The sequence below is a fragment of the Haliaeetus albicilla genome, chromosome 12, assembly GCF_947461875.1.
Source record: "Haliaeetus albicilla chromosome 12, bHalAlb1.1, whole genome shotgun sequence".
Lineage (NCBI taxonomy): Eukaryota > Metazoa > Chordata > Aves > Accipitriformes > Accipitridae > Haliaeetus > Haliaeetus albicilla.
The window spans coordinates 12807778-12834268 of NC_091494.1; the positions used below are offsets into that span (position 1 = coordinate 12807778).

Below are 26491 nucleotides of genomic sequence, written 5' to 3' on the forward strand. Positions count from 1 at the left end.
GATTTCCACAGTCATTTAGGCTGAGATCCATAAATCCTGGTTTTGCTGCTTGCACTTCACATTTAAACATGCAAAAGTGCAGAGCACACCATAAATTCATATATTCAGCAAATTTCCTGTTCCCTGATCTCTTTCTCTCTGGTCAGTGAATGCCTCCTTCTTACTTGTTAGCCCCACAGGTACGTAGAATTTAGGTTAGTCACCAAAAGGCATTGCCAGGTTAGGGAGAATAAATAATCTCTGCTTATTCTTGTCCTCAAGTAGTGTATCAGGTGAAACCCCTGATTTTTTTCAGTGAGGTGGGCTACGCTGGGGGAGAGAAAGGCACATTTTCAGCATGCCTTCCTAAATGCAAACTTCAGTGCTAACACAGTTATCAGTAGTGTAGAATTGTAGGTCCATTCACAGATTTTCAGGGTATCAATTAGTTCTTCCTCTTGGTTTAACACTCATCTGTATTCCTCTAGTTTCACATCATAAATTTGTCATTCTCATAAAGCTATTTTAGAGCAAGGCCAGTGTTAAACAATGGCGCTCTTTACATTCGCTTACCATCAGCTCATCAAAGGAAACCAAACAAAACAAAAAAAACAAAATAAAAACCCTATTAAATCCGCTTCTCTTTCTGTTCAGTGTGCTAATAAATCTGAAAACTCCCAATCTTTCATCTGTTTCTGTTGAGGTTTTCTTTTCCTCTAAAATAAAAATAGGCAAGTGATAGACAAGTAGAAGAAGAACAGTGCGTTTTACAGTCACATTCCTTTTGGTCCCAGAGCTGCTAAAACCTCCAGACTGCCCTTTGCTTGCTCCCATGCATAAAGCATTGATGATTTAAATTAAAACAGAATGAGGCTAGACTAGAAAACGTTAAACTAATAAACTGAATGCAAGCAAAAATGTATCTTTAAATCAATATATATGATACAGCTTAAAGAACCAAGTGAGCTCTCCTCACCCACTTGTCTGCTGTGTCCTGCTATATGAGGCATGTGACTATTATGCTTGTTATGCAAATCAAATATCCGGGACAGAGACTCCTGATGGAAATCTGAGCAAACCCATCTGTGGAAGGTATTGCTGTCCCAAAGTGAGATCCCTGGATAAATGGGGCTTTCTTTCTGATTAAAAAATAAAAATCTTCGGGCCAGGTGCTAAGCAGCTGCAAATTGATCTGGCTCTATTAATATCAGTGAGCACTGAAGAATGCCAGTTTACATCAGCTGAGAATATTAAAAAAAAAACTCTTAAAGACAAATTTTTAGATTGGATGTGGGATCAGACTGTCAGATCCTCTCAGGCAATGTTCTTTTGGCTGCCATCTAGTAGAAGGATAAGAGTAACAATCATCAGCAATAGCATCTTAGAATAAGTGTCATTAGCATGACTTGTTTAAACTAATCTTAAAACTCTAAAATGTCTTAAAAGTCTCCTATTTAATTTCTGAGCATAGGGGAGCTTTCTATGCTCAATGTTCAGAAAAAGTGATTCATTTCATCAATCTTGAGTTATTTTGCCATGGTAACAGCTTATTTTACATTAGCGATGAGGTGGCTCTTAAATACCTCTTTGGCCTGTCCAGAGGCATCTGAAGCTTCTGAGTAACTTCAAGTCACATACATTCACAAAGATACTGTTAGAAAGCAACCTCAGATATCCCATCTTAACAGTAAGTCTGTGGGTGATGAACTTTCGAAGCAGGTGTCAAAAAGGGCAGCTGTTTAGAGCCTAGTGGAAGAAAGCAGGGCAAGCAACTCTGCATGGGAGGTACAGCTCTGCAGAAGAATGTTCTGCCTACGTTTGGTAGAATTAACCACCATTTGTCTGACTTGGCAAGCAGGTTCAGGTTATCTATAACTTTATGTTATGAAGCACGCAGACCATGTGGCAATGATTATGCAGTGACAATCTAAAGTCAGACAGTGCTAACGTAACTGTGTTGTTACTGTTATGTTGTCACCATCCTTCTGGCTGAGAATCCACCTCTCACAGTACTACTGACTACAAGCTGGTATTTTTAGCTGACTCCTCTATGTGCCTCTTGAGCACTTAAGACAGTTATGCTGGTATATACTTCTCTGTATTTTGACTTCACTTCTGTCTGGTCTGATGATTATTCCTATGGTCTGTGAACCGCTGCTAGCATCTGTGAAAGCTGACCTAGAAAATCAAACTGATCATCTCAATTTGTGAAACAAATATTCTCATCTCCACTGGGAAGCTGTTAAGCATCTAGAGATCAAAATGGTGCAATGACATTTTGTCAATGCAAAGCAAACTGACTGATCAGCTATTCTTTTCCTCCTTTTCCTGATGTGAATCTCTTTTCTCTCTCTCCCTCCCTCCTTTATTTCTTCTGTTCTGTCCCTTGTCTTGGTTGCAGACTACTTTCTCGTAATTACTCTGTATCTGGCCCCCAGCTGATGTATTAGCTACTCTAGCTCAGGTTTCTGCTGAGCAAATCCTGTAAAGTAGATGTACAGAAATAAACAGACCTGAAAATAAGTTATTTCTAATCAAATTCAAGTTGAAGTCTTTACTTAAACCCAAGAAGCTTTATGGATTAACCCATTTATTGTTACCAGATGTATATATAGTACAGGACATTGAAGCAGGTTCCTGAAACATACTCCCTGTTGCAAAGTTAGCCCTTTCCCCGATACTAAACAAGGCTGGCTGCAGCTCTGGACTGAATGGGGTAGAGGCCACAGCTGCCTGCATGCTCTCACACCATGTGAAGGAAAGCACATACCCCTGGCATTGGACAGTGACAATGGGAGCAAAAGCACTGCAATCTTCCCTCCTTACTCCCTTCCTCCGTCTGACCATTTCCTATCCTGGTAAATCATCTCCTGCGATTGAGCCTAGGTAACCTCATCATTCTCACATACTTAGTTGAAATTATTTTTCTAAGTAAAGAGATTCAAAATTTTCTAGACGACCAAGTACTACAGGCCACGGGGCACATTCAGCTCATGCCTTTAGTGTAGCCCTTCCTTCAGCTGTGGCCTCACTGAAAACCATTTGACCTAAATTCAGAGGTGGTTTGAGCCTTGGCTAGTTTATAGAGCTACAAGACTCAATTTAGGTACAAAAGTGCTGTAAATGTACTTTGCACAGATGTAGGCCAAGCACGCTAACAAAGCTGATGGTTAGATAATACCTTAACCAGTCCCCACACAGAGCAGGTCATTTTCGTGCTCTTTATCAACTGGGAAGAAACCTACATCGTATCACAGCATGTATAACCTCAGCATGTACTCCCAGACCACAGGCAAGTGCTGAAGCAGCAACAACCGTGCAGCTTTGTGAAAGAGCATGAACTCCATCAGCCCCCATGGCAGTCACTTATACCAGCTGTGCAAAATGAGCCAGTACAGAAACCTGCCGCTCTGAGCAGGCTGGGCCATGTGAAAGGTTCCCACAGACCACGGGCGTGACCCCAAATCACGGATCTGTTTATTTCATGACCTGACTCAGGCTGCCCTGAGCTCAACAGTGCTTTAGTTAAGGAGTACAGATCTAGCGTAGCACTCACTTTAACTAATGATACCTCTCACCCCTGGAGTTTTTTGCCATTTTTGTTCATCAGGACCTTAAAAATAATTACCAGATCAGAGAGTTAATTAAGTAACTCCCTTTAGCCTCATACCATCCCCACCTACTGTTTGTGAATATGCAGCCTGCTTTTCCTGCATCTTTGCTGTTAGGATCTTTCTTAGCCCATGTTTTTATTTCTGTCAAAAGTCCAGTGAGAAAAGCCCATAATTTCCAAGTTTCTGGTTACTTAGTTCCTTCAATTTATTTATTCACTTTTACCTTGCTCAAAATGTTTGTGAAAACTTTTCTTATTCTCTGTTGTCTAGCTGCATGCAACTTTTCCCTGTCAAATTAATTACCCATTTAGCCTGAGGCTGCTTCTGATACAGGCCTTGTTCTACAAGTCAGCTATAAGAGCATGGCTGTATGATGACCCCTGTATTCTTCTTACTGTTGTCTTCTGCAGTAAATTATGCTCAATTACACATCAGTCACAGGCTTCCCCTCTTCATTCCACATCTACAGGTTGTGGTATATCATTCCATTACTTCAAACTGCCTGTGTCTTCAATGGAAGATGAGTGAGATGTATGTTACTCTATTATCTCACAGCTGCTTGTATATATACCTTTATATTGCTGTGTTCCAGTCATGCCTTTCAGGAAATTGCCTTCACTTCTCTCACCCTGAAATCAGCAAAGGCCAGTAAGTGGCTTCCTTGCTACTGCCCTTTTTTGTGCAGTACAGCTTGTCCTCTTTCCCAAGGAACAAAGCAGGTTACTTTCTGATGGGATGCCTGCTTCCTTTGTTCTACAGAAAGAACAATTAGGTTGCTCCTGAACCTACGTTTCCCATGCTGGCTCATGAAAAAACATTTCCATGACTTCTTTATTTCTTTTACTGCCATCAAAGGCTGATCCTTAGAGCTTTCCCCCCCCTCTATTTTTTTTTTTTTGTTCTGCCAAGTCAAACTGCACTTGAGAGTAACCATGCTCATCTGTTTCAGATGGAGATTATTTTACGTTTACAAGACACGAACCCATCGGAGTGTGTGGACAGATCATCCCTGTGAGTATCTCTACTAGTGCTTTCTATTTATTTTCATTTGAACCAGCTCTCTTTAAAGACACATAAAACATGGTCCTCAGCTATGTGTGTTTTCCATTACGAAAAAAGCTGAGCTCATATTGTTGACATATCTTTAACAGCCTCCCTGCAAATGCTTATTTGAACATGCTAATAGGGTTTAGGCTCTGTTATTAGGAGTTAAGTTCTCAAGTCATAGAATTCTCATGATTAAAACAAGCAAAGCAAAACACAGTGTTAATATGCTGTCAGTGGTTATGGATGTTCACACAACTTATGGAAAATTGATGCTTTGCTGTGGTAGTCTTTTTATTTAGTTAGTTTTTACTGTGATTTAACAGGCTCCTCAGTTCCTGGGAGAATGTGATGCATTTTAATTCCATTCTTTCCTGCTATTTCTTTTACAAGGCTAGAGGAGAAAAGGAAACTCCAGGAGACATATCATTACAATTAACATTGTGTAGCTAATAAAAGACATGAAATGTTTATTTGTTATGAGAGAGAAACACAGCATTTCATCAAATCTAATACTCCCCCTACACCCCAGTATACATCCTTAATATACTCTTGCTGAACACTGCATGGGAATTACACTGAAAGGCTAACTTTTTCAGAAGAACCAGTTAACTGGCTTTGGCAGAAATTTCAATGGGAGGCTCACATATAGCTATTAAGATATTGTGTGGAAGCTTTTTTCCTTGACAAAGCACTGGGGAACTAATCAGGACATTCTCTGAAATTTTTGTTGATGTTGTTTTTTTGTTTTGTTCATGTTAACCACAAAGCCACTAAACAGCAACATGCAGCAATTCCATTAAAAGAGGAGCAGCCAGAAAAGATTACTTTAACAATGTTAAGCCCTTTTTTCCCTATTTATATTTGTTGTTATTTCATGTCTTTGTTAAGGGGTGGCTATTGTGTTTGGCACTCTGTAGAAACTGAGAAACATGCAAACGACTCAGAGAGTCTGTGGCTACACCCGGTCTGCAAACACCTATGCACTCTCCTAACTTGACTCACAAGTGGTTCTTATGAATGAATGATTCCAGAGCTCTTTCCCCATTCTTCAGCCAAGCACATGGACAAGCATTCGCAAAATGACAACCCCAACATCTAAGCCAAAGTTGCTGGACATCTCTTAGGCTTGTCTCATTTTGCTTAACTGTTGAAGAAACTTGGCCATGGACTGAAGCTCATGCCAAAAGCAGGATTTATTTAGTTTAGATTTGTAAAACTCTTTGTTCAGGGTACCCAGCCATCAACCATACTTGTTCATTCTTCCCCTAAGTCTGTCCTCCAAAACTTAAACATGGCTGTCATACGCATCTATTTTAACACTGCTGCTAATCTGATACATATTTCCTCCACAGCTACCAGTCACAGAGTACAGCCCCTGGGCCGCTGCATGCACTTAGCCATTACACTAGCAAATATGTTATTACAAAAATAAAATTAAACAGCAAGCCTAACACTAAACTTCTCATCCTCTTTCACATCCTAGCTTCCATCAAAACATATGCTCTTTGGCAGCTTTGTAGCATAAACAGGGCTATATACTATCCTATAAAACTCGTCGGAGCTCTCCTTGCGATACCATTAGAAGTGCAGGCTGTCAGCACACTGTTGGCCCTATAGCTCCCCTCCCAGGTTTATATACTGGAGATGGAATTAAAACATCACTTTGTCTCCAGAGTTTATAAACAACTGAGGGAGTAAAAAATTGGGTGTTCGGTGAAGGAAAGACAGTTGTGTATTTTTTCAAGCTAGCCAGGGGCTAGAGAGATGTCCCTGAGAGTGGCAGCTGATATGCATCAGGCAATAACATGCTCTGGCCAGCAGCTGACTGTGACTGATATTTTCTATTTTCTTTCCAGAGGAGATTATTACATGCATTTATAAAAGTGACTGTGCAAACGCAGTTATTTTATTGCTCTTGCATTTCCATTGAAATCAGCACAACTATCCACTTAACCTCTTAGGATCAGGCCTTGATGCAGAAAGGCTTGTTATTCTTACCTTTATCCAAAACTTGTTTATGCATCAAACTAATATAATTCACTACATCTTCTGCTGCAGTTAAATGAAGTTGAAATTAATGATGATACAAAATTTTGTATCAGCAAAGAGTGCTTCTCAACTTGTTTTTTACTGTTCTTTTAATGTCTTCCATATAAAATTGCTCAGTAAGAAGTTTTCAAGAAAATGAAATGCTGTGACCAAGCATTGACATTTATGGGTTTTTAATTGTAATCCCCTCAATTACAGATTATATAATTCTGAGTATAAATTTTATATCTTAAGATGTATTCAAGGATAGGAAATTTAAATCCAAAACTACTTCGGCATGAACAAACAGTTCTTTCCAAATGTATCAGAAGCAAGAAGTACTTGTCACGTGGGAATTGAAAGTGCCAATTGCAAAACAGTAAATGAAATAAGTTGTGACTAAAAAAATTAACAGATAACAGAAGATTCTTTTATGAAGACTGCGGGTGGAGGCTGTAATTCTTTGAACAGGAGAGAAAGAACTAAAAGGTCACTGTTGTCGCTTTCTTAATGGCAGTAATTAAAAAAAAAATCCTTGCTTTGTGCTGGGAAAGATTTATGTTGAGGATCAGCCTGAGAAATAAGTGAGGTAGCAGCTTGACATCTTGAAAACAAAACACCACTGCAATATTTTTCCATCTATCAACTTTTATTTTTTCCTACAGTGGAACTTCCCCCTGCTGATGTTTGCATGGAAGATTGCTCCAGCTCTGTGCTGTGGCAATACAGTAGTTATTAAACCAGCAGAACAAACACCACTCAGTGCTCTCTATATGGGAGCCCTCATCAAGGAGGTAAGAATAATTGACAGGAATAATGTCCCTGTCTCTCCTTGTGGGGAAGGAACTACCAGCACATGCCTGGTTTAACGTGCTCTGTCAGTTTCATAAATCATGCTTCCCTTCATTCCTTCCTATTTTGGCAGGCTGGCTTTCCACCAGGAGTTGTCAATATTTTGCCAGGATTTGGTCCAATTGTTGGTGCAGCCATAGCATCTCATGTTGGCATTGATAAAATTGCTTTTACTGGATCCACTGAGGTAAGAGGATTCACAGATACATTATTGTAAAATGTGAGTAAAGACTTAGGGAGATAGTATTAAGTCCTTGTGCTACGTTTCTCACTGTCACTGAGTGAAAGAGCTACATCTAAACAACAGTGGTCTGTCCTTCCCAGCTAAACTTACGTACCACAGTACTTCCAAAGCAGAAATGGCTCCTTTCCTCCAGCCCCTGCTGTGCTCAGCACCTCAGCACAGGAGATATGCCTGGAAAAATATTGCTGGGATTTCCTGTGGGCTTATGAGGATGTGAATCACATGCAAGTAGGCAGAACATCCCGTGTATATCACAGCACACATAAATGCTGCTTTAGCATCCATAATTTGTGTATCTTGGCATATTTGGGGAAAAGGGGAGAGGAAGGGGCAAAATGTACTTCAACTTTGATGCTGCATTCAAGTATACTGAGGAGGAGGAGGAGGTCTAAAAAGGAAGGAATGTGGGGAGAAAAGGAGATTGTCCAAGGTGTCTGTTCCCAAAATGATGGAAAGAAGCTGGTCAGAAGATGAAGGGAGTCAGTTGTCTTCTCGATGCCAAAATGTCATGCTATGAGTCTATGATGCAGATGTTACAGAGGAGGTTCAGTCTGAAGATGAAGGCTGTAATCTACAGAAAGAGTAACGAATTCCTCAAAACTCAGATCGTGTCTTGCTCTCAAATACGTCCAAAGCCGGCTGTTATCAGGGGTGGAGTGAGGATGATAGAGGTACTCCAGACTGAAGTCATAGGGGAAGGGGCCTTATCTCATCGTCTGAAGGCAGACAGAAAGGAATCTCAGTGGGAGTTTCAGGGCTGGTTATATTTAGAGAGTGCTAAACCCAGCCCTTTTCAATTCAAAATGTGACAAACTATTGTATGGAGGGAGCTAAACCCCAGGGATCCAGACTCCCTTTGATATGTTTGACTCCCACTCGTGGCAGTGGGAAGCTTTATGCATCCCAGGGATACTGCTCTTCACAGTGAGTCAATTTGGTTTTGATTTGAGTTGATAAATTCACTGACCAAGCAGCCCTACTAGATATGTGTGGGTATCTCCCTGGTGGGTCCAGGGATTGCAGAGACCAGCTCAATTATTTCAGATAAATTATTCTGGTGGAATTATCCTGTAGTTGAGTTTGGAAGTCACCATACACAAGCCTAAATTACCAGTAAAATGTAGCTGCAGTTGTATGCCTAATTTGCACACACACAGTTGTTTTGCAATTACTGTGTCTGTAGATGAATTTTTTATGGCAACTTTAGATTATAATATACACAGGTTACATTCTACATCAATGGCAACATCAGATTTCAGATTATTCTATGGAATTACTCTAGTCATTACATCTCCTGTAACCAATTTATATTAGCATCCTGGAATACTGAAAACTTTAATATGAGCTGATTACCCCCCATAAATTAAGTCGAAACAATTGTTTTCATAAAGATATGTGGTCTCTGTTTAAGATAAATATTATATTATACAGGATGTTGCACTGTTTGGAGGAGGAAAAATACAGATGGGTTAGGTTTCAAAGTTGTCTTTTGTAGCCAAAATAAATTTTTATTGTAGTTCCAGACAGCTTTAGTTTTAATAGGCGTTTAAACTCAAAAGCTGTGGGTTTTATACTAACTCAGTGCCTACCTTTAAAAGCCTTACTAATAGGAAGTGAAAAGCATTACAGAGATGAAAAAGCAATTCTCTAACAACCTAAAGCAAGAACAGATGGAACATTTTAATGCAGAGTTAGTGTAAACTATTCCATATTGTTTCTGATTTCCTGTAACACTGAATTTTTGTAACAGCAAGTCAACATTGTAACATTTTAAACACATAGAGTCTTTTGACTTCTCCAAAACAGATTTCAATTTCTAATGAAACAATAATGGAAATATTTTGTCTCTCTGGTCTTGTCTGAGGCATATCAACTGTATACTCCAGTGATGTGGATTTCCGATAGCCATTGGATACATAAATGCCACGATATTAACTTCCATTTCCCAATTTCATCCAGGTGCTAGTTAAGGCAGTTAAAAGTATTAACTTGAGCAAGTTAATGATAAAACCTATCAGTACAAAAGAAAAGATCTTCAAGTTTAGATGTCTGAAGCACACGTTTTTCTGAAGTTTTCACCATGAGGTTCTTTTGGAAAAAAATATAAATTCTCTACCTTTGAAGTATATACTTTGGCGAATGAAAACTCCCCATTTGCCTGTAAAAATCACAAAAACCAGCTATTATTATCTATTTCCTGCAACGTTTTTTTGAAGGCAGAAAACAGGCTGCTCTTCCTAGAAAAAATTTAATGCTCATGTTTTCCAAAATTTGGAGAACCCAATCCATAGAAATATGAGCCAAAAGGCCAAGTTCATGACCTTAACTCAGTAAAGCCTGACACAGCCACACCAAAGATCCATCCAGCCTAGCACCTTATCTTGCAACATGACCAGTAACAGATGCTTATAGAAGAAGAGAGGATGTGTAGAGTGATCCCTTCCTTGCTGTAGCCTCACAGCTTCTAGTAATCAACAATTTAAAGACTTCCTGAGCCCAAAGGTGCATGTGGACAATTGTATTTAACAGGAACCAATGGCCTTGTCATCCATGCATTAGTCCAGTACCTTTTGAAACTCCTGACTATTGTGAGGCCTCAAACCCACGCCTATGCAATGACAACACATAAATGACTTCTAATTTATGATGCTGGTCCAGTTTGCACTCTCTATTTCTGTTTCTTAGATTCTCTAGTGCTTTGAAAATTGTTTTAAGTACTACGATTTACTTTTCATGCACTACCCCCTCCAAATAATATGTGGAAGATCATGAAGAGCTCTTTTTCCGTGGTACCATCACTGTTTGATTCCAATTCTCTCCCTTTCCTTCTGACCCCTCCTTTTATGGGTTAGCTCACGCACATTAAAAGAGTAGTCTGCCAGTTCTTTCATCCCTTAGCCTGCCTGCTTCTTATGAAACACCCTCCCATGGATCACCTCCTCTCCCAGTCCCCTAGTGCCTGGCTCTCAGAACTCTTCCCTCTGCAGCTCACTAGGAAGGGTTCTGCAGACACCCAGCAGGCTATGGATTTCACTTTGACAACTGTCACACTGAAAGAAAGAAAATCATACTGAGTATGAAAGCAAGCCTAAAAATATTGTGCTGCCTTAGATTCCAGCAGCTTTCTTGGCTTCTCTGGTTGCTTTGGTTCATACTCTTCAGCAGCTTGTTTGGTATGGGCATTTTAACAAGAGTGTTTATTTTTACTGTGTTGTTTTTAGTGAACCAGGGCTAATCCATGATCATCCTTAATTACGGCAATCTCCTCTCAGGCTTCACTGACACGTTTTTTCCTCATCTTCCACAATCAGATGAAATTTAAACTGCCAAAACCAATCTTTCTTCCAGCCAATCTGACCATGTCAACACTTGCTCCTATCCCTTTCTTACCTTCCCTTGAATGCCCATAATCAATTTAAATATCTCATTACGTCTTACTGTATTTCTCCTTGATCTTTCTGGTCCCTAGCTGTAGGGTGAAACTCTCACTCACCAGGACCTTGGGAGTGGTTCTGTAAAGCTCAGCTATCTCCCACACTATCTCAGTTGTTCATTATACATGCCTTTCCCTTTTACTCTGCCCCTCTCTGCCTCACCTTCTTCACTGTTCCATGTATTCCTGTCTGTTTGGGTTCCTTTTAAAAAATTACTAGCAACATTTTAATTAAAATAAAACTCAGTCATTTATATTTTCTGAGCTTAAGAACAGATCCAAACTCAGGATGTGTGGCTTACCCATGTGTTTGCTGTTGGGCTGCAGATCTCAGAAGTCAGGAAAGGTTATACAAGTCTTTTCTCTTCCCCAGTTAAATGAACAGTGGACCTTATTTATTTCCAAGACAAGTGCCAATGAGGGGACAATTTTTACACATATCAGAAATTCAGAGAGGTTCTTCATATTACCTTATTTTTGCTAAGTAGCAAAGGTGAGAGGCCTTCAAATAGCAGAGAAAAGCAGCCATCAGAAGCTGCTTTACTCTTCATTTGCCTTTATTTCCACTCAGATCTGTGAATTCAGTTACAGGCTTTGCAAATACAGTCATTTTGACTGCTGTGAGCTGTCTGGCCATGTCTGTGTATGTGTGCTCCATTGGAATGGGAACTGTGTACCTCTAAGTTCCTGGTGCACATGGAATAGTTGGGTGCAGTATGCTCTGGGCTTAAGATTAGAGGTGATTATGAAGAGCAAGAAGTTATACATTTAAAAATATGTGCATTCAAAGCACTGGCTGGATTAGAAACTATATTTTGCTTGTTGCAAAAGTTTAATGAGTTCTAATCACTTCTGTTCAAAACCAAATAAGTTACCTCCAAATCAGAGTGGCTTACAACTCTCTCCAGTTGTTAAATGCTCTCAGGATGAGAATTATAGATGGCACACAAAACATTTGAAGCCCTGGCCAACAAGAAATGTATCCTAAATGGCTGGTTTCCACTTCGTTCAAACTATGACCCATTAAAATGCAGACAGATTAGAGATAGGATTCAGGTCTGTGTCCATGCAGTTCTGTAGAGTAACCCAAATAAATATCCAACAAATTGGTTTGGATGCCTGTGTAAACAAAAGGTCTATAAACAACTGCAATAAACCCCAGCAAAAGAGTCTGCATTTTGCTTGGCAGAATGTTTTCTTTATGCACTTAGATTAACAAACCATGATCTCATCATTAGTCAACAAGATACTAGAGAGACCATCAAAGCAAACTACAGGAGAGTCGAGATTGATTCATGCCAAACAAATGTTTGTAGCTAACAGCTGTATTACCACTGATTCTAATTTACTCAGCAGGATTCTCCCTTTATTTCCGAAGTGAGCTGAATGTCACAATGCACGATGTAGACAGAATGTCTACCTACTACACAAGCAATGAGTTGTGTCAGCTCTCCTGGATCACACAATCTCTTGCTGTTTGGGGTATCATGAAGAATTACATCCTGGCATTTTCTGCTTTAGCAACAAGAATCCTAAAGGTGATTTAACCTGTTCTGAGAAGCCTGTTAGCTCACCATGCTACACACATATCCTGTTCAATATAAGGAGGATTTAGGGAGGCTACATTACCCCTCATTCCTGCTTCTGCTGAATCTTTTTGATCATATCTTGGACAGCTTGTGCCTCCTGAATGAAAAGTAGTTGTTTCCCTTTTCCTTCCTTGGTGCTTTTGGTAGAATTTAGGGAGCCATCTTTGGACAACTGTTGTGTCTCTTTGCCTATAGAACATACATGTCAAAAGGATTCGCCTTCTTGAAAATGAAACAAATAGGGTGGTGTATCAGCCCTGTCAAAGTTAATGAGTTTAGCCACGGGCTTCCATGGGGCCAGGATTTAACCCAAGGAACAAATGAGACATTTATAGCTTAGGATTCTGTCCAGGAATTTCTGTTTGGAATTGCCTTTTTACTTGTGCTGCACTATTCACTATGCTCTTTTCAGGGCTGCTTCTCACACAGGGCATTGCACAGTCAAATAAAGCTGCTCTTCATGTCAATATTTCAAAATTCACTTGTCTTTCCTGGAGACACACCCTGAACATGCCATGCAGCCCTAAAATGTTTCTCAGAAAGATTTTGCATACAATCTGGAATTAAAAAAAAAAAGAGACAGACTAAGTAAGCAGCAGCATGGGTTTGAAGATCTTGCCCTAGCACTAACATCCAGTGCCTCAATAGCTGGAGGGAAAACTGCAGTTCCAGAAAACATAGAAAATTTCTGTCTGATCATATCATCTCCCCAAAACTTAATCTCTTGTTACTTAAAACAGTTACTGTTCTTCAGATATTCTCTCAATATCCCAAGAAAGGTATGATAGCGAAGATGGGCAGCTCAGTTACTTAAAATGCTGAAGTAACTGAACATGTCCGTCTCTGTCAATTTTTGCACCGTTCATGGAATCTTTTAATCTGCATAGCTTCCTGCGGAGTCTTACCTTCAGAGTCTTGTCTACTGCAGTGTGCAAAAGAATTACCTGCTGTTCAGCTAGACTGCTGTTCCCCTACATTCAGGTGTTCCCTAATGACTAAATGTGTATCTGCAATCAAAGGAAGGTTCAGAGCAGAGGAGAAGCCAGATATTCTGACAGAGCTGTAGAGCAAGTATCACAAAACTTGGAGGTTTGCTTTTGACTCGTGAGACTTCCAGTGCTTCAACAGTAACAGGCAAACCCACCTGTACCATTTAGAAACATTGATTTCTATCTGAAAACAGAAACTTAAGAGAACATGAATGGCAACAGACTGAATTTCTGTGCAAAGTATTTAAAATGTGACTGCATAAGCCTCCTCTTGAAAGAGACATTAAAGTTCCAAACACAGAAGGCATAAATAAGCAACAATCAAATGTTTTATATCATGATACACTCTCAATGCCCAACATCATACAGTTCACAGTCCAGAAACAGAGCCTTCCAGGACTATTCTTCAAACAGCTATTTTGCACAGGGGTGCCGCAAAGTGCTTCTTTAATCTTTTCTGTTGTTGTTCTGAATAACAAATTGTTTTCTTTGAGATGGGCCAAATTATATCTGCCTCACCCTCCATGCAGTTTACAACATTATGGTACTTCACAAGGTATCCAGGAATACTCCTGGTATCAATCCTGAAGCCTATTCAAAACAATGATGGGGAGTCAGGGCTTTCTCTGCCAACATTCCTGCTGAATAATCATACAGCTCCATTATCTGTGGGGGAGTCCTCTCTTCCAGTGCTCCCCTGCAAGGCTGTACTGCCTGTTGGGAGCTCACAGACAGAGCTGAGAGACACCCCAGGAAGCATGTACTGAAAGACCATACAGGTTGCAACACTATCACTTATCCCTTTCATGCTGTCTTTCTCCAAAAAGAGAGGGTCAGTCACAAAAGGCTGCCTTTGTCACTGAATAATCACAGCGCTGGTGCCTTCCCTAAGACTCTTCTCAACCTTTAAGCACATAGGGCACAATAGGAGCACAGAGAACAAAAATGCTGAGCAGCATGAGCCCTACCATCCTGATGTCTACACTGACTTCTAAAGGGAAGGACACAGTGAAGCTCTCTAAGTTTATACTTGGAAACTTGACAAAAACCTCCCTGTATTAACAATACTCTGGGCCATACTTTTCCAAATTAACACCATTGTCTCCAAGCCCTTTGGGTTTTAATATTTGCCATATACATAATATTTGGACTTGCATTATTTGCCAATCATTTGTTTGCATAGAATCCTTTCAAAATCTTTACTTAAGTGGACAAAAGAGTTTTGACATTAAAGTGGCAGAATGGAAGGCAGAGAGATGGTGGGCTGGACACATTGCTCTGGCTTCCTTGGTCTGTTCTGCTCTTTGTGAATTTCTGAGGGGAAATAGGTGGTGGTTGTTCTTTGAGAGAGGGAGGTTCAAGGCAGTGAGAGTGTGAATGGCATTGGCTGGCACTAGCTATAAACACAGCACTCTCACTGGTTTCCAGTGTACGTTTTCAGCACAGTTTGAGAGATTTGGAATTTCCAGATGACGTGCTCAATGTATGGGGGGGTGGAGGGGAGGGCAGAAAGGGTCCTTCTTTTTCATGTTCATGTCTGGCTGTCAGTCAAACACAGCAATAAAATCAGCTCCAATTAAGGGTATATGCAAGGAATTTCATGACAATGTCAACACTCCATTCCATCAATACAGGGGTAAAGAAAAGAAGCCAATTTATTTTTTTTTTTAAAGAAATACTCACTCGACTGTGGTATCACCAGATAAACAGTTAATCACAAAGGTACATGAAGTGGTTGACAATTCCTTCATTATCCTGTGGGGTTTTTGCTTTGTTTTTTCTGTGGGGGGCCCTGGTTTCTGTTTCATTTGCTTTCTGATTACTCCAGTGCTGACTTACTTAACTTTCTCCAGCAGACTGCCTTCAGTTCTCTAAGATGTTCAGCTTCTCATCCATTAACCCCTTCCTGCAGGGAATCTCACTCACATGACCTTAGAAATAGAAAACAGCTAGAGAGACCAGAGTACTACATGGAAAAAAAAGTCCAGCTCTGGACTCACTCCCATCTCACTTCACATCTAATTTTCTATGTGACCTTAAAACATGTCCCAGTTAAAAGAAAGCACTTATCAAGCTTCTCAGTATTCAATAGATACTTTAATCCTGTGGTTTACCATGTAGGGGCCTAAACCTACCTGTGATTACTTCCTTAGCTGCAAAATGGGCGTAGTTACACTGCAACAGTATAGAATCTGATCTATTTTGGATTCATTGATCCAGGGAGGGGAGAATTTCCCGGGGAGCACAGCTGCTTCTCCAACTGTACTGACATGGAAACACATCAAACAATTAGTCAGATTGCTACTTTATTTAATCTACCCTCATGTTCCTTGGTGAGATCTGCAGTTTGTGGCTGCTCTAGCCACAGGCCTGCATTCTGCTCCAGCTGACGCCACAGTCTACAAAGACATTTTTGAGGTGCTTTTAACATCATATTAAGATTACCTGGTGCAGCTGAGGGTCAGGTCTGGGATGCTGCTTTTGTAACTTCTTGTCCTATTCTGCTATGTGCTCTTAATCCTGCAGAAAAGGCTGATGATTTCCTCAGAATTTGACATATTCTGGATCGTGATTTCATGGTCAAATTACTTAAACCTTTGGGCACTGAAAACTGTATTTTGAGGAGAATAAACACCCTCCTACAAATATCCTGGGTAGCAGTTTAGTAACTAAGTAGTAAGAATGAAATAAATTCTAAAAGCAGTGATCATCTGGGGTAACTAACACCTAAAGTATATAAAGAAGTACAATAGCAGTTATTACTAATGAATAGTAATAAGTTTAATACATGCTTAATACATACTCAGATATCAGATCTATTTTTTTCCACTAAAATTATATAACTAAGGCTCTTAATAATAGTATCTAAAGCCTTGTGAACATCCCACTACTTTGGATGGAAGTAATTCTAGTTACACCAATTTCAGATTTTTAATTCAGCCGTCCTAAAGCACCCTAAGAGAAAGCCCCAAGCCATTTTAGCATAGATACAAAGGGATGAAGGGTACGAACACTTTCTGCTGTGCCTTATGCCCCCTCAGTTTCTAGAAAAAACCTGGAAAGCTGTCCACCGCTGATGAGAATCTGTTTGGATTGAACAACCTGCTGGATTATTTAAAGCTCTGTTCCAATGATAGCCAACATTGGCTGTTAAAAAGTGAACTGTATGACTACATTCCCTGTAAAATGTGTCTCCATTTCCTTTCAGGTTGGGAAGCTGATCCAAGAAGCAGCTGGAAGGAGTAATTTGAAGAGAGTTACACTGGAGCTGGGTGGGAAAAGCCCAAACATTATTTTTGCAGATGCTGATTGTAAGTCAGCACTTCCGTATTTTTCTTAAAAACGTGTTTGTGTGGTGTCTTTTTTTTTTTCTTTTTCATTTTATGGCATATGTTTCATACAAAGTGAAATGGACCAGTATAGTTGTATCTACTTGCACTCTTTAATCTTACAGAAGCAGCCTAAGATGTGATATTTTTTATAAAAAGAACATTTGAACCCACAGATTCACAGACAACAAGAAAACAGAAAAAAGTTATAACCAAGCATGTAGAAATGGTGTTACTCACAGTCATGGTCCCATACACATTTGTCATCCTAAACTCCGCAGCAAGGTGGTTTAGTGCTTTAAACCTGGAAATTCTGTGATTTTTTTGCTTCACGGCAATTATAAAAAGGCAGGGCTTTAATTTACACTTGAGTTGCTATTCTAGTCAGTGCAGTATTCCTTTGTTAGGTTGTTTTGATAGTAGCTATAAATGGACATTATTCCATTTTTAAAATTTTCACAATTGAAGAATTGTGTATTGAAATATCCTCATTGCCACTGTCAGCAGGGAGCTGAAGATTTTGGCAGCTGGATGATGTTATGCAGCTGAGATTTTTGGCACCTGAGAAGGTACAGGACAGGATAGCCATTTAGGATAGCAAAAAAACACAAACTGGAAGCTTCTGCTTAAATGATCAGCAATGAAATAGTTAAAAATGTTGATATCTCAATTGTCAGCACGAGATTTTGAACTTAACACCCCATTAAGATGAATGGGACAGTTCACACCTTGCTTTGAGCTATTGTTTCAGGCTGTGTGCAGGCACACTGTACTGAATGCATTTTCGGAGAACTTTGTAACCCAAATAAATAGACATATAAGGAATTGGTCTTTGAATTTAAAAGGGGGAAGTGAATAGAAGAATGATTCTGAATAGCATGAATTACAAGAGCTGATTACAATCCTATATGCGTTTTCAAAACTTACCAACGTCTGAAAGACTAGGTAAAACTTAAGAACTTTCAGCAGCTTTTCTACAGAGAAATGTTTTACCAAGTTGGGGGGTCTAAATTACAGCCACAGTCATCCTGGCAAGCTAAAAAGGCTCCTGTCAACTGGAGCAAGGTGCAGATGTTACAGCCTTCTACCCCAGTTACTTATCTCCATCTCCCACCAGAAATCACCACATCTCAGATGTTCCTAACCTACTAACTCTAACTCAGACTGGATCACCTGAACACTTCTAGTAGAAGTAGTATATGCTGGGGGCAGGTCTGTGTTAGAGCCTTCGGCAGGGAAGGGCAAATGCTCCTAGCTGCCACACAGAGCTGTAGTTTATCTGTGACTTGCTATATTTGCCAAATAAGGTTGAGGACCTGGGGAGAAGGTGCAGGCAACAGGGGAGTTAACAGGGCACAGAGGAGAGCAGAGTCTTCTTCAGGACTGTCTGTTCCACAGTATATCATACTAAAGCTCTCTGGTCTTCCCATAATTACGACCACCAGTAATTGACCTGAGATTCAGACTTCAAAGCTCTGATTATTTAAGAACAGCAGACAATTTGCTCACCATTCCAAATGAGCTGTTTGTTCTGTTTGAGGAACACTGTGTGCCAAAAGTTAGCAGAAAGCATGACAAAGCTGTCAAAGTTTAGTGCACCAAAAAAACCGAGGAGAATGTTTAGAGCCCCCCTTACAGTGAAAAACTGTGTTGAGAATAGAGGAAGAAACATCAGTTAATCAGTTCTCTCCACTAGTGTTTTCCATGAGCTCCATCTCCATGGAACTGCCTGGGAAAATTTGAATGTGGTCCAAGGAACGTTCTATATAATATTTTTTTCAAGACCATGCTGAGGGCAGAGTAAGACATTTCTGTTAGATGGAGTTGTCCAGGATGTGCTGAAAGTAAAGCACTGTTGCTTTTTTTATTCCATAAAAGATCATACTTTAAGCAATGCTCTAAAGTGCTACAGCTAATAACAGAGGTACTACAGTGCTGTAGGGCATCACTGTTTAAGGATGAATTCAATATTCTTGCCTAGTCAGCTATTACACCCAATGGGAGTATTTAGCTCTGAATGTCTAAATATGGCTGGATCCTCTCTCCTGCTTGGGTAGTGGATGTGTTAGTTGTACCTCCAAGGAGGTTAGACTAAAAATCAAGGGTTGCTTGTTCTATAATTGACCTATATTTTTAAAGCCTTACCCAGTCATCTGTATAGGCCAAGAAGATGTTTCTGTCTTGCAGAAAAATAATCTGGCTTTTTGGGAAGGATAGCTCTTGCCATTCTCAAAGTCAAATTCTCTCAAGTACTTGGTTGGCTGTAATTCTCACACACGCAGTATTAAACCAAGTGCAAACTTGGGATCACAGACAAATTTTCCCCTCCTCTACTGACCCCAGTCAGACAGACTTCTGTAATGTGGGGCACAATGTGCAATATTTTGTGGCTTGTGTCACAAGATGGCATGTGGAATTTATTACCTATGGACCCTTCTTTAGCTTCAGACAATGCCTGAAGTCCCAAGTGTTCCCTTGCAATCTAGTCTTTCTGAAACAGTTGTAATGCTCCTAATATCCCTCCAGTATAGCTGTGTCCAGTGTGGAATAAATAGGGGGAAAAAAAACCTTAGACATGTTTAAAAACTCTGTATTTTCACAGGAATTATGACACAAAATGAAACAAATTATCTTCATTTATGACCTGGCACAACAATAGTATGTTTTGATTTGGTCACTGTTTGGGTTTTTTTTTAACCAAATCCTACTTCTGCTTTGAAGTTTTGGGAATATGGCACTATGTAATACACATGACACTGGTAGCATAGCAGATGTGTCTATGATGTTTCAGAGCAACATATGCTGTCTTGGTTTTTTAGTGGACTATGCTGTGGAACAAGCTCACCAAGGGGTCTTCTTCAATCAAGGTCAATGCTGCACTGCAGGCTCACGGATTTATGTGGAAGAATCAATCTATGAAGAGTTTGTTAGAAGAAGTGTAGAACGTGCAAAGCGGAGAGTTGTGGGGAGTCCTTTTGACCCAACTACGGAACAAGGTCCACAGGTAAAGGAACAGTGCTTCTGCTCTACAGCCCTGAAGGTGCCTGGAAGTGTTTAAACTCTAGCAAGACAGAGGTCAGTCAGTGCATACTTACTCACGGTTCAGGGTAGCTGACATGATAAACGTTTTAAAGATTAAAATTCTAAAGGAGTAGATAATCCGTGCAACTCAGAGGTGTTTCTTGTTAAGTAAAAACTCTCATCTTAAATATCAATAAGTTTGCCTCCCAGCTTTAACTGCAATATTCTGATCTTCAGCCCCAAAGATATGGCTGTAAACTGTGAGAAGCTCTCAAAAGTTGCTCTGGGCACTTAATTTCAAGAATTGTCTATGACCATAACTGTGCTTGTAGACCACTAGACAGTCAAGAATTCTAGGCAAAAGATGGTCAGAATTAGAAACAAGTCTTTAGAAAATGTTCCTGCCACTAATAACCAGCTGGGCTTAGACCATTTTCAGGAAGTTAACCTGGGACAAAAAATAATAATCTGCTTTGTACTTATAAACCAGATGATTGCTTAGCAAGAATGTGGGTTGAGCCACATACATAAGACGACACATCCTTAAGAAGACTGAGCCCTAGGTTACAGTCAGCAGTTATGTGTAGATCTGTGGCATCTGCAGCTCAAAGAGTAGTGAACATAAGCATATAATTCTACCCACTGGGACATGACTTGCCTAAAAAAACAATTTTGACTTGATTGTCAAGTGCACAGTCTGCAAGCCAAATGGCTTCTTCTCTTTTTCAGATTGATAAAAAACAATACAACAAGATCTTGGAACTGATTCAAAGCGGCATTACTGAAGGAGCAAAACTTGAATGTGGGGGTAAAGGACTAGGAAGAAAGGGCTTCTTCATTGAACCTACAGTGTTTTCCAATGTAACAGATGACATGCGGATTGCCAAGGAGGAGGTATTCACACACACGGACAGGATCATTTTAGAATGTCCTAAAGATGGGGGTTTTTTTCTTTTGTTTACTTCCTGACACAAAAGCTTTAAAGTGAGAATTACCACTATATTAAAAAAAAAAAAGTAAAATCTTTTCAGAACTCCTTATGCACACAGCAACTGATGACATCAGTTGAGTAAAGACGATCAATTTTTGTCATAGGCTGTAAGTCTCAGACCTCAAAGAAGAGTTCTGTGGTTTAACCCCAACCGGCAACTAAGCACCATGCAGCTGCTCACTCACTCCCCCCAACCCCAGTGGGATGGGGGAGACAATCAGGAAAAAAAAGTAAAACTTGTGGGTTGAGATAAAGACAGTTTAATGGGACAGAAAAGGAAGGGAAAATACTACTACTATGAGAATATACAAAACAAGTGATGCACAATACAATTGCTCACCACCCACTGACTGATGCCCAGCCAATCCCTGAGCCATAATGCCCACCCCCAGCCAACTCCCTCCAGTTTAAATACTGGGCATGACATCACATGGTATGGAATACCCCTTTGGCTCATTTGGGTCAGCTGTCCTGGCTGTGTCCCCTCCCAGTTTCTTATGCACTCCCAGCCTCCACTGGCAGGTCAGTATGAGAAGCTGAAAAGTCCTTGACTTACTATAAACACTGCGTAGCAACAACTAAAACTTCAGCGTGTTATCAACATTATTCTCATACTAAATCCAAAACACAGCACTATACCAGCTACCAAGAAGAAAATTAACTTTATTCCAGCCGAAACCAGGACAAAGAGATAAGGGAAGAATGAATGAGTTCCACTGAGGCAACTGCTTTGGGAAATTAATGCAGTTTTACAGACAGCTATTACCACTGTTAAATGTTGCTGTGGGAATTTGTAAAGAGTACAACAGGAGAGAGAAGACAATTAAAAAAGCAGAATAAAACAGGAATAAATTGCCTCTGAGTGGGCTGGTTTATTAATTAATGATTAATCTGTGTTGCAGATTTTTGGGCCTGTTCAAGAAATACTGAGATTTAAAACCATGGATGAAGTTATAGAGAGAGCCAACAATTCTGATTTTGGGCTGGTAGCTGCTGTCTTTACAAATGACATAAACAAGGCCCTGACAGTCTCTTCAGCAATGCAGGCTGGGACAGTCTGGTAAGGCAGAAGTTATCACACTCCTGTTCTTGGAGATAAAGAATTTGACTCACTATCATTATGGCACCTCGGTTTTGCACACTTTGTCTGAAAAATGTTTATCTAGACCATCCTAGTGGTGAACCACTAACCAAGATACGGAACAGCTGTAGGGAGGTGTTATGACTCCGCTCACTGCAGGTGAATGCTATTGAAAACTGTAAAAGTGCCTTGCTTCCCATTAGCCACACTGCTGAATGGCATTACTGAAAACAAACAAAGCAAACAAATAAAGCAGAGTATAAACGATCCTTTCTGTAGAGCAGAGGAATCCTGTGAGGTTTCTGCTAAAGGCAGAAAGAATCATGTACTTCCTACATCATTCAGGAGCTGAGGGGCCACCTCTTCTCTCTAGTCCTTAGGAGTAGGTAATGCCAATTCTAGAGTTTAATAGCTTGCAATTTGGGATGTCAAGCCTGGGTAAACTAAAGATCCACAAGAAATCAGGAAGAAAAAGGACAAATTCAAATCTAATAGCTCTGTGTTATAACCTCTGGCACTAAGGTTTGTCAGCAGATTAACAGTTGATTACAGAAGCTGAGTCCAAGTGTTTGGTGCCCTCCTCCAGTCCTCACAGGCCAAATCCCATTCTCCTCCTGAGTAAGGAGCAGAATGTTGTTTTTGTGGCATAAATCCCTCATTTCTTTTCAACATAAGACAAGTTTGTTATTACTGAGAGGTATACAGTGTCCTTAGCTCCACAAGTTTCAGCTTCTCCCTCAGTTGTCCAAAGGTCTCTCCGACAGCCCAGTTGGACTTAATGCCTCTTCCTCTTACAGGATAAATTGCTACAATGCCTTAAATGCCCAAAGTCCTTTTGGAGGATTCAAAATGTCTGGCAATGGGAGAGAGATGTAAGTATTACACTGCTGTCTTCTAAACTGTTTTCAGCTCTACAAGTTAATAAACATTAGTGGATCCTTCCATGCAAATTAAGATCAGGAAATATTCCCATCTGAGGATCAGCACATAATATAATATGCTGATAATCACTGCCAGTTCTAAATGCAATTGATTTACATGGTAAGACCTTTTTTTTTTTTTTTTTTTTGTTGACATAGCAGAATAAGTTACTGGAACTCCCTTCTTATTTTGAAAGGAACTGAAAAATTCTGAGTATTTTTCTGAACTTCTAACCTGTGTTTTCTGAGAGTTTTTCTTAGCTATATTAACCAGTACTTCTGCAGAAAGATTCTCTTTTTGGTGCTGCTGTGTGCTTGTTGACTGGGTTGGTGTACTTGTTTCAGAGTTGTTTTGCCTTATATTTTGTCTCTCTTGCTATTTTTTCCTTTCTTCACTTTTTCCTACATTTATTAATATAGGTGCATCTGAATTTTATTAAAATGTTATCTGTCTCTTCCAGATTTATAAACAATGTTAAATAAAATCAGGCCTAGAGAAGGATAGACAAATGTGTTTACATCCCTTTCAAAAAAACACCTTCCATTACAAAGCTTTCTGTCTTACTCCATTTAGAACTAAGTGGCAAATATTTTGAAATGGAGCTCCATGCTCAAATACTGTCCCATGTACCTAATTAAAAGTCTTACCAGTTTTTAATTCTCATTACAATCACAAGGAAGTTTAGCAATTGCATCAGCCCCAGATTGGTTACGCATACAAAGGATTCAATTAATTTCTGTGCAGGAGGCATGTATACCAGATACGTCTCACCTAAGCTTTCAAAATAGCTTATGGCTAATGGCAAACTCAGCAGTAAAACTGAAGTAAGGTCAAAGTCTTTAAAACTTTAAATATGTTGAAGTATACAACTATAAAATAAGCTCTATGTAGTCTGAAATATTTTCCCTCATTAGGGAGTACTTTGAATAACACATTCATACTATTCTCCACATTCATGAGTTATGAGGTGATCTCACACTGGCATAAATATGTCAGCTCATCTAACTCTTATCATTGTGAAAATATTCTAAAACTACTAAGCTCGATAGAGCACATGAGTAACTTGACACCCAAGAGTGACCCCATTGACTTCAGGGAGGTTAACTGTGCAAGCAAAATATTCACATATTGATATCGTAGTTTTTGAAAGGGGGGGGAAACAGGCAGCACCCCAGCTCCCATGGAAAAATCTATGGTAGTTGTACATTTGATTCCCATCTACAGCTTTGAAAATATTCATCATAATAAATATTTGGAATGCCAGTAATCTCTATCTCACAAAGACGCCTGAAAACCTACCTATGAGTAATTACTCTACTCCTTTCGGAACCTCTTTGATCAGATATCACCTTCTAACTCACCTCCTCCCCCCTGCATTAATATCTGCATATTTTTTATTAAAATGCCATGGTTTCTTAGTTCCCTGTTTTTAAGGGATACATTTTACAGCACAAATAATGTTGAGTCAGGCAATTAAAGAAAAAAAAAAAAAAAGAGAAAGTGTGCATATGTGTGTCATTGCTAAGCTAACACTATGTTACAGCCAGATCATAATTGCGCTATTGTGCTGTCCGTGCTAACACTGTATTATCTGGGACTTGTTTTGTTCCTGCATTTAAATTCACAGATTTTTATCACACATGGATAAAAAAATGAACACAAAGTTGAGATCTTCTATACTCATTTTACAATCCCACAAAATGTAGCAGGGTATGTGCATACCAGTAGAGAACCAGAACTCATGTGCACAATACAACTGATTTCTGTTTACTTTAAGGCTACTTACAATATTCTTGTATTCTTAAAGGAGTCTAAAAGGGGGATTTTTTTTACATTTACACTTCTTTAAAGCTTCTTATCATTCCCTGAGTAGTGTAAAATTTAACTCCTGTCACTAGAAATCAGATGACTCATCCCAGATATCCACATGTGGCTGTTTAATATTAGAGTCCCCCCAAATTCTGGTCTCTGTCCAAATGTCTTCAAGGGAAGGAGGTGCCATTCTATTTCAGAGCTATCCTTTAATGTCATAGGAATTATTATTGTCTGGATAGCTCTGAGATACAGCAGTGCATAGCTGCATTCCCAAAAAGAAGTGCAGGCAGGAGAACGACTTGGAGTTATAATTATTTTCCTTATCTTTTTTCTCTTGGACTGAGGGAGGGAAGAGAGTATGTAATACTTCTTTATGAAGAGCGATTTGTTCCACTTCCCACAACCAAGGGATAACATCATGCAAACTTGACCCGTGGGCTCCTTCCTTTTCACAGACACAACTCTTGTTCTCACCCTGCCCTACTTCCCTGTATTAGGCTGTGGGGACAAGTGAGACCATTAATTGAACACACACTGACTTATCTGCTCTGAATAACTAGAATAACCCACCTTCCTATTCAGCTAGAGCAACTTTCTAACCTTTGAAAAATAGTTGCCTTAGAAGTCATCACAGTTGTCCACTTCCAAACTTTTGGCCAGAAAACAAACGTGTAAGGCCCTGAAGCCTTGAGCTGAAGAAACAGACAATAAATATAATTTTGTTTGCCAGCCCAAGATAAGAAACCAACTGGCAGTTGGAACATACATAAAGGCGCTGGATACTCTGTTGGCTAGGTTATCTATTGACTTGCAAACATGTGTCTAACAGGTGCCTGGAGCCAAGACGCAGCCCTACTGAATCAAGCAGAAACTTTCACACAGAGAGACTTACTAGCATTAGTTTTTGGGCTCCATGCAGCTCCCGGTGACAGCTTCCACTGAGCCAAAAGGGAATGGTTCTGTGGTTCAGCTGAGTCTGATAAATAACTAAAGTTTTTGGTCATTCTTTGGAAGCAAATCTACCACTTCCTACTGAAATCTGGGGGTGGGGTGGTCCAAATCAATGGGAACCTTGTACTTAGACTCTAGTAAATCTTAAAATGCCTACTGAATCATCAGGCTGAGTTAAGTATCAACCACTGTATCACATGTAAGGCTCACCAAGCCAACAGGAACATCAGAAAGTTTTCAAAACTGCAGATGGAGTAAAATGGGCTGGTAAATACTAGTATTTCTGCCCAAATGAATTAACTTTACAAGGAAGATTACAGGAGTTCCTCCCCTGATGTTGTATTTTGTGTAAAATCTACAGTGTAGAGGTAAATACAAAGTAGGCTATGCAACACCAGGAGCATACAGAGGGGTTTAATTGGTTTGAACAGCAGCCCCTCACTCCAGTCTGAAAGCAACACTTACTAGAAGGAGGTTCTGAGGAATTCCCCTGAAATATTCTTTATGGTGCAGCTGGCATTAAATTCTGCATAGGGAGATCCAGAGGGAAGGCAGTGTCAAATAGTAAACATGCTAACATGACATGCATGCCAGCACTTTTTAATAT

General features: G+C 39.8%; 1 protein-coding gene and 1 long non-coding RNA gene across 4 annotated transcripts in view; one reads left to right on the forward strand and one right to left on the reverse strand.

Annotated features, from left to right (window-relative positions):
* The window catches only part of ALDH1A2 (aldehyde dehydrogenase 1 family member A2), a 58347-nt gene that overhangs the window by 28491 nt on the left and 3365 nt on the right, over positions 1 to 26491 (forward strand). For both annotated transcript variants that reach the window (XM_069798122.1, XM_009924302.2), the window contains exons 5-12: positions 4543 to 4604; positions 7334 to 7462; positions 7594 to 7707; positions 16984 to 17086; positions 19924 to 20108; positions 20855 to 21019; positions 22019 to 22176; positions 22995 to 23069. In XM_069798122.1, coding sequence (XP_069654223.1) covers positions 4543 to 4604; positions 7334 to 7462; positions 7594 to 7707; positions 16984 to 17086; positions 19924 to 20108; positions 20855 to 21019; positions 22019 to 22176; positions 22995 to 23069 — 991 coding nt within the window. The remainder of the gene's footprint in view (positions 1 to 4542; positions 4605 to 7333; positions 7463 to 7593; positions 7708 to 16983; positions 17087 to 19923; positions 20109 to 20854; positions 21020 to 22018; positions 22177 to 22994; positions 23070 to 26491) is intronic.
* LOC138688020 (uncharacterized) overlaps positions 1 to 26491 on the reverse strand; it is a 131372-nt gene that overhangs the window by 25653 nt on the left and 79228 nt on the right. The gene's annotated exons all lie outside the window — the stretch shown is intronic.